Source organism: Vicia villosa, linkage group LG5 (genome assembly GCF_029867415.1).
Source record: "Vicia villosa cultivar HV-30 ecotype Madison, WI linkage group LG5, Vvil1.0, whole genome shotgun sequence".
Taxonomy (NCBI): Eukaryota; Viridiplantae; Streptophyta; class Magnoliopsida; order Fabales; family Fabaceae; genus Vicia; species Vicia villosa.
In genome coordinates this window covers 58,667,294-58,675,146 of record NC_081184.1, presented here as the reverse complement: position 1 = coordinate 58,675,146, position 7,853 = coordinate 58,667,294, and the positions used below count along the sequence as shown (strand labels likewise).

General features: G+C 40.6%; 1 protein-coding gene across 1 annotated transcript; it reads left to right on the top strand.

The window, feature by feature from the left end:
- Positions 1-2,002: 2,002 nt before the first annotated feature.
- LOC131606656 (uncharacterized) lies at positions 2,003-5,809 on the top strand (the record flags this gene model as incomplete). Its single annotated transcript, XM_058878833.1, has 1 exon — positions 2,003-5,809. A coding segment is annotated over one exon (3,450 nt), but the record flags the coding sequence as incomplete, so codon positions are not given.
- Between the last annotated feature and the right edge of the window lie 2,044 nt (positions 5,810-7,853).

Here is a 7,853-nt window from a genome sequence, read left to right as displayed (position 1 = left end):
TCTCAATACTTTCATTGCTGTTGAATTCAGAAGCCCACAGGGAAGCCCTGATGAAAGTCTTAGATCAAGCTTTTGTAGATCATGATGTGACTGTTGATCACTTTGATGGGATAATAGCCAACATAACAGCTTGTAACAATTTAAGCTTCTGTGATGAAGAACTCCCCGAGGAGGGTAAAAATCACAATCTTGCTTTGCACATTTCTATGAACTGTCAGTCAGACTCTTTGTCCAATGTATTGGTAGACACCGGATCTTCCTTAAATGTTATGCCAAAGACGACTCTTGCTCGTTTGTCTTACCAAGGAATGCCTATGAAGTTCAGTGGTGTAGTTGTCAAAGCATTTGATGGATCGCGAAAATCTGTTATCGGCGAGGTCAACCTTCCCATGACAATTGGTCCACGTACATTTCAAATCACCTTCCAGGTCATGGACATTCAAGCTGCTTATAGCTGTTTGTTAGGACGACCATGGATCCATGAAGCAGGGGCAGTAACTTCTACGCTCCATCAAAAGTTAAAATTTGTAACAAATGGAAAATTGGTAACGATAAGTGGAGAACAAGCCTTGATGGTGAGTCATTTGTCCAATTTCTCTTTTATCAGTGCCGATGATGTGGAAGGAACTCAGTTCCAAGGTCTCTCTTTAGAAGACGAATCTTCCAAAAAGAAAGCATCAATCTCTTCTTACAAAGAGGCAGTGAAAGTAGTGAAAGATGGAACTACCACTGGCTGGGGGCAAGTTGTGATCCCTACCAAGAATGAAACTAGAGCAGGTCTCGGATGTTCACCAACATTCTCAAACTGCACTAAGAAGGATGAAACCCTTCGTCCGATCAAAGAAACATTCATTAGTGGAGGATTCCTTAACCCAATTCCTCAAGAGGTTAATGTCCTTATCGAAGAATGCATCGAAGAAGGTTTACCCGATCCTGAAGAAGAATGGAAATGTTATCTCAATGACTCAGGATATATATCTCAGGAAGAACCATATCCTCCGTCAGAGAAATCCAAAGGCAATGAAACTGAGCCTATTCCTGCAGAAATCTGGGACACCTTGGGACAACCAAGTGGAAAATTTGATTATATGGTGAAATATACTGCACCTGAAAGTTACAAGATTGCGATTGAGGATATCCAACCAACTGGATGGGGAGATTCCTTTGAATATAATAGTCAACCAGAAGAGGTTTATCAGCCCTGTCAATTTTCTCAGCAACCTGAAATTACTGAAGATTTCAGCTTCAACGCATCTGCCAAGATTGATAATCCTGAAGATGGTTATTATCACATAAATGCCATTTTTGAAGATGAAGGGGAAGATGATCCCGCAGTTGACTCAGAAAGTGTCGCTGACAATGAGTCTCTTCATCCTGAAGATTGGGAAACACATCCTGAAAATTCTGAAGATTGTGACTCGTCTTATGCTCTTCAAGAAGTAGAAGAAGACCGTTTCAACTCTACAAAGAACAAGGTTGACAAACCAGGACCTTCAAATCCTGCTCGACCAGCAAACGATGTCAATACTGAAGATCACTCTGGGGAGAATTTTCCTGAATACATAATACACAGAGGAGTTCGTTGCTACTGGAAAGCTGTCGACGTTCCGAATGTTGTTCGCCGCTCAAAGTAATCACTTCGCTGTTATTTTGACCTCCTGCCTTGCCCAAAGCAGAGAGATGTTTTATAGGGCTTTGCTTTTAAATGTTCCGCCCAAATAACTTTGTGTATAGGGCTTTGTTTTAAAAGTTTCCCTCTTTGTCCCGCCCAAGACAAATGAGTTTGTGTTTAGGGCTTTGTTTCAAAAATGAATCATAAATAAAGTGTCATTTTGAATTCCCTACATTATATGTTTTATTTTTTTTTTTTTTTTTTTCTGGAAATGGTAATCCTAAAAAACCAAAATAAAGAAAAAACTTCTCAAAAATCTGCATACACTCTTGCATTCATAAATTTTCTGAAATAAATATAAATCACATGTGCAGATTTATTATTGATAAACCCATTGAATGCAATAACCCTATGCCCTCTCCCAACTTTGAGTTTCCTGTGTTCGAAGCCGAAGAAGAGGAAGAAGAGGAGATCCCAGACGAGATTTCTCGATTACTTAAGCACGAGGAAAGAGCCATTCTGCCTCACAAAGAGCCTTTAGAAAAGATCAACTTGGGTTCTGAAGAAGACAAAAAAGAAGTGACCATTGGATCGCTCCTTGATACTGATGTCAAGAGTAAGTTGACAGACCTCCTCAAAGAATATGTTGACGTGTTTGCCTGGTCCTACCAAGACATGCCTGGGTTGGATACCAATATTGTTCAGCATTACTTGCCATTGAAGCCAGAATGTCCGCCGGTTAAGCAGAAATTGCGAAGGACTCACCCTGATATGGCTAATAAGATCAAAGTGGAAGTTCAAAAGCAACTCGACGCAGGTTTTCTTGTCACCTCTGAGTATCCTCAATGGTTAGCCAACATAGTGCCAGTTCCAAAGAAAGATGGCAAAGTCAGAATGTGTGTTGACTACCGTGACTTGAACAAGGCCAGTCCAAAAGATGACTTTCCATTACCACATATTGACATGTTGGTTGATAACACCGCTAAGTTCAACGTCTTTTCCTTCATGGACGGGTTCTCCGGTTATAATCAGATCAAGATGGCTCCTGAAGACATGGAGAAGACATCTTTCATCACCCCATGGGGTACCTTTTGCTACAAAGTGATGCCGTTTGGATTAAAGAATGCAGGCGCAACTTACCAAAGGGCAATGACTACTCTCTTTCATGACATGATGCATAAAGAAATTGAAGTTTATGTGGACGACATGATAGCCAAGTCCAGCACAGAAGAAGAACACATTGAATACCTTCTTAAGTTGTTTCAACGACTAAGGAAATACCAGCTTCGCTTGAATCCTAACAAATGTACTTTTGGGGTTAGATCTGGAAAACTCTTGGGTTTCATTGTCAGCCAAAGAGGTATTGAAGTAGATCCCGACAAAGTCAGAGCTATTCAAGAGATGCCTGTACCAAAAACTGAAAAGCAAGTTAGAGGATTTCTTGGACGGTTGAACTATATCTCCAGGTTTATCTCTCAAATGACTGCTACATGTGGGCCAATTTTCAAGCTTCTCCGCAAAGATCAAGGGGTTGTATGGACTGAAGATTGCCAGAAAGCGTTCGACAGTATCAAAGAATACCTGTTAGAACCACCAATATTGATTCCTCCAGTTGAAGGAAGACCACTAATCATGTACCTTACTGTGTTGGAAGAATCCATGGGTTGTATGCTTGGGCAACAAGATGAAACTGGTAAGAAGGAGCATGCCATCTATTACCTGAGTAAGAAATTCACAGACTGTGAGTCTCGTTACTCCATGCTCGAAAAAACATGTTGTGCTTTGGCTTGGGCTTCAAAACGTCTCCGCCAATACATGATCAACAATACTACTTGGTTAATCTCCAAAATGGATCCGATCAAGTACGTCTTTGAAAAGCCCGCCTTAACAGGAAGGATTGCCCGATGGCAAATGCTGTTATCGGAATATGACATTGAGTACCGTGCTCAAAAAGCGGTTAAAGGAAGCATTCTCGCCGATCATTTGGCGCATCAACCAATTAATGAATATCAATCTCTCAAGTTTGACTTTCCTGACGAAGATATCATGTACTTGAAGATGAAAGATTGTGACGAACCGTTACCTGAAGAAGGTCCTGAACCTAGATCAAGATGGGGCCTAATTTTCGATGGAGCAGTAAACGCTTTTGGCAATGGAATTGGGGCAATCATCATCACTCCCAAGGGTACTCATATCCCGTTCTCCGCCAGATTGTTATTTGAGTGCACCAACAACATCGCAGAATATGAAGCTTGTATCATGGGTCTCGAAGAAGCCATTGACTTAAGGATCAAGATCCTAGACATATATGGAGATTCAGCCCTCGTGATCAACCAAATCAAAGACAAGTGGGAAACTTATCACCCTGGCTTAATTCCTTACAGAGATTATGCAAGACGTCTGTTGACTTTCTTCAACAAGGTTGAATTGCATCATATACCTCGAGATCAGAATCGAATGGCAGACGCCTTGGCTACTTTATCTTCCATGTTCAAAGTCAATCATTGGAACGATATGCCTACAGTCAGAATTACGCGCCTTGAAAGGCCCGCCTATGTGTTTGCAACTGAAGCAGTCATCGATGATAAACCGTGGTTCCACGATATCAAACGCTTCCTTCAAACTCAAGAGTACCCGCTTGGGGCATCAAACAAAGACAAGAAAACTCTAAGGAGACTTTCTGGCAGTTTCTTCCTGAACGGAGATGTGCTATACAAAAGAAACTTCGACATGGTTTTGCTCAGATGCGTGGATAGACACGAAGCAGACATGTTAATGCATGAAGTGCATGAAGGGTCCTTTGGAACTCATTCAAATGGGCATGCAATGTCCAAAAAGATCTTAAGAGCAGGATACTATTGGTTGACAATGGAATCTGACTGTTACAAACACGTGAAGAGATGTCACAAGTGCCAGATCTACGCAGATAAGATCCATGTACCGCCGACTCTACTCAACGTTCTCTCATCTCCGTGGCCTTTCTCCATGTGGGGTATCGACATGATTGGAATGATCGAACCAAAAGCTTCAAACGGTCATCGTTTCATCTTGGTAGCAATTGATTACTTCACCAAATGGGTCGAAGCAGCATCTTACGCCAATGTTACAAGACAAGTGGTTGTGAGGTTTATCAAGAACAACATCATTTGCCGATATGGTATTCCCAGCAAGATCATTACTGACAATGGTTCGAACTTGAATAACAAGATGATGAAAGAATTGTGTGAGGAATTCAAGATTGAGCATCATAACTCTTCTCCTTACAGACCAAAAATGAACGGCGCCGTTGAAGCTGCTAACAAGAACATTAAGAAGATCGTCCAGAAAATGGTCGTCACTTACAAAGACTGGCATGAAATGTTGCCATTTGCTTTACATGGGTACCGTACTTCAGTGCGTACTTCAACAGGGGCAACCCCTTTTTCTCTAGTATACGGCATGGAAGCTGTGCTCCCCGTAGAAGTTGAAATACCATCAATGAGAGTCCTCATGGAGACTAAGTTATCAGAGGCTGAATGGTGTCAAAACAGATACGATCAGTTGAACTTAATCGAAGAAAAACGTATGACTGCTCTATGCCATGGACAGTTATACCAAGCAAGGATGAAACAAGCCTTCAACAAAAAGGTTCGACCTCGTGAATTTCGAGAAGGTGACCTCGTGCTTAAAAAGATCTTGTCTTTTCAACCAGATTCTAGGGGCAAATGGTCTCCTAATTACGAAGGCCCGTATGTTGTCAAAAGAACATTTTCTGGCGGTGCCATGATTCTTACTACCATGGATGGTGATGAACTCCCACATCCTGTGAATGCAGATGCAGTCAAGAAATACTTTGTCTAAAAAAGAACAAAAGAACAGCTCGGTAAGTCGAAAACCCGCAAAGGGCGACTTAGGCAAAAATGAGCGTCTCGGTGGACTGAAAACCTGAAAGGGCGGTCCAGGCAAAAATTAGAGACAATAAACAGAAAAAATTCATCCTGGTAGATTGAAAACCTGAAAGGGCAATCTAGGCAAAAATTAGGGATTTATGACAAAGTAACTGCATCAGTCCATACTTCGTCACCTGAATCGTCTTTTCCATCAAAGGATCTTCAATCAAATCATCGCCAATCAGAAGCGATAAGCACAATCGGAACTCAAAGTTGTTAGGGGGAATAGTGGTTATTGCTTTCAATGTAGCCTTTTCCGCATAATTACCATTTCCAACTTTTGTAAATACTCTATGGAATCACGCCTTTAGCTGATTACCATCCTATTAAATAAATTTGAGCCTTGTGCCCATTTGTCTGCAATCTCTAATTTCTTTTAGCTTGCAAAATGACGCTTTAATTGTGTTATTCACTTTTGAAAAAAGAAAAAAAAGTTTTAAATGAATTTACTTTTCTTTTTCAAAATAAAAGCGAAACTTTCCTTTGAGTGGTGAACAACCGAAGGAACATCAACAGCTATCTCCATAGGATGAATCAAAGATTATGATAGGAAAAGCTCTTCTATCCCCAGTGAAGAAGCTCTTCTATCCCCAGTAAAGAAGGTCTTTTATCCCCAGTGACGAAGATTTTCAATCTCCAGTGAAGAAGCTCTTCCATCCCAGTAAAGATGCTTATCTTCCCCAGAGAAGTTTAAAACATGCAACACCATTCATCACCCGTGTTATCTACACCGTGTTTGAAGAACATTTGCCAAGTATCTGGTTGTATTGCGACGTTGGTCCATCTCCAGTATATACTCTTTTGTCTGTCAGTCTCGTCAGCATGCATGCTACATTCATGACATTAATCATATTTGCATCATTTATGCATTCTTGCATTTTTCAATGATTGCTTTAAAATCACTTGTTCAGGATATATCTATCCTCGGAAAAAAAAGAGAAAAAAAAAGAAGAAAAAGGAAAAGAAACAGATATGGGCGTGTCATCTCTCCAAGTAGGTTGTCACCCATAAGCAGAAAGAACATCTTCTTTCTCCAGTTCCCCACTGAGATCATTCCTCGTGGAAGAAGGTTGCTTTAGTTTCTCCTTTCAAAACAAAGGAGGAGATCCCCAGTTGAGTTCATTCCTCATGGGTACAAAGTCTTGTTTGACTATTTCTTTCCAATTCATTCATGGTTAGAACCCTGTCTTTACCATAGATTCAAATTCCGATTCCTCAAACAGAGTCGTGAAAAAACAGACAATAAGCAATAGCCTCATCATCTGAGCAGCTTATGTCTCTTTCAAAAGCTTTTTCCTCTGTAGGAAATCAATCATGAAGATCATTTGACAATCAGGGCCTTATTACTGTTCACAAGGCTGAATAACCAGTAATTTCCCTAGCAAAGTCTCCAAGATCATTTTATCACTCGGCTGATAATTGATCATGTCTTCAAAACCGCTATCACGAGGCTGGTAGTCGGTAACCTATTGTTCTGGTTATATTATTTAACATGTCTATCACAAGGCTGATAGTCGGTAATATTAACCGAACCTTTGAAACTCTTTTTACCTTGTCAAGTCTATCACCATGCTGGTAGTCGGTAACACAGTTTCGTACCTTTCACCTTCGCATTATTAAACAAGTCTATCCCTGTGTTGATAGTCGATAATGTCGATTGGTAAGTTTTTTACAAAGCTATCATTCCCCGGTGAAGCATACACTTGCTTTCCCGAAAAACAAAAACGGATTCTCTTCCTAAAACGGATTGAGACATCCTTCCCAATCTCTTTTCCCCAGCGGAGTCAGTCCTCGATATCCCTCGGTAAAGATATCCTTGCATCACTCGCAATTTTGGTATCTTAGGTCCAAAATTCGCGTCTTCTGATATTTAAGTCTCTTCCACCCTATCAAAACGAAGATTTTCAATCTTCATATCTCAGGTTGAAGAAACTTAAATAGGGGCATCTGTCATACCCCAATTTTTGACCTAAGATACCACCTCATATCATAGCATATGCATCATTTGCATCTCTAACAAATTGCATAGCTTGTGTTTGCTACTTGTGCTCAGCAGGGTTTAATCAAGAAATCACTCATCAGTACAAGTAACAATCAATTAGGGTTTTGTTCTCCCTTCATCTCCAAAGAACTATCTTCATCAACAATCAACATTTGGTCCTCAGAGATTCACTTCAACAAACTCAACAGCTTTGAATCGACTGAATTAGGGTTTTGACTGAAGACAGCATACTCCTGACTTTTGCTCAGGATTTGACCTAATGACTTGGGACATGACCTCAAGACCCCAAGTGCATCATTTTGACCTAATC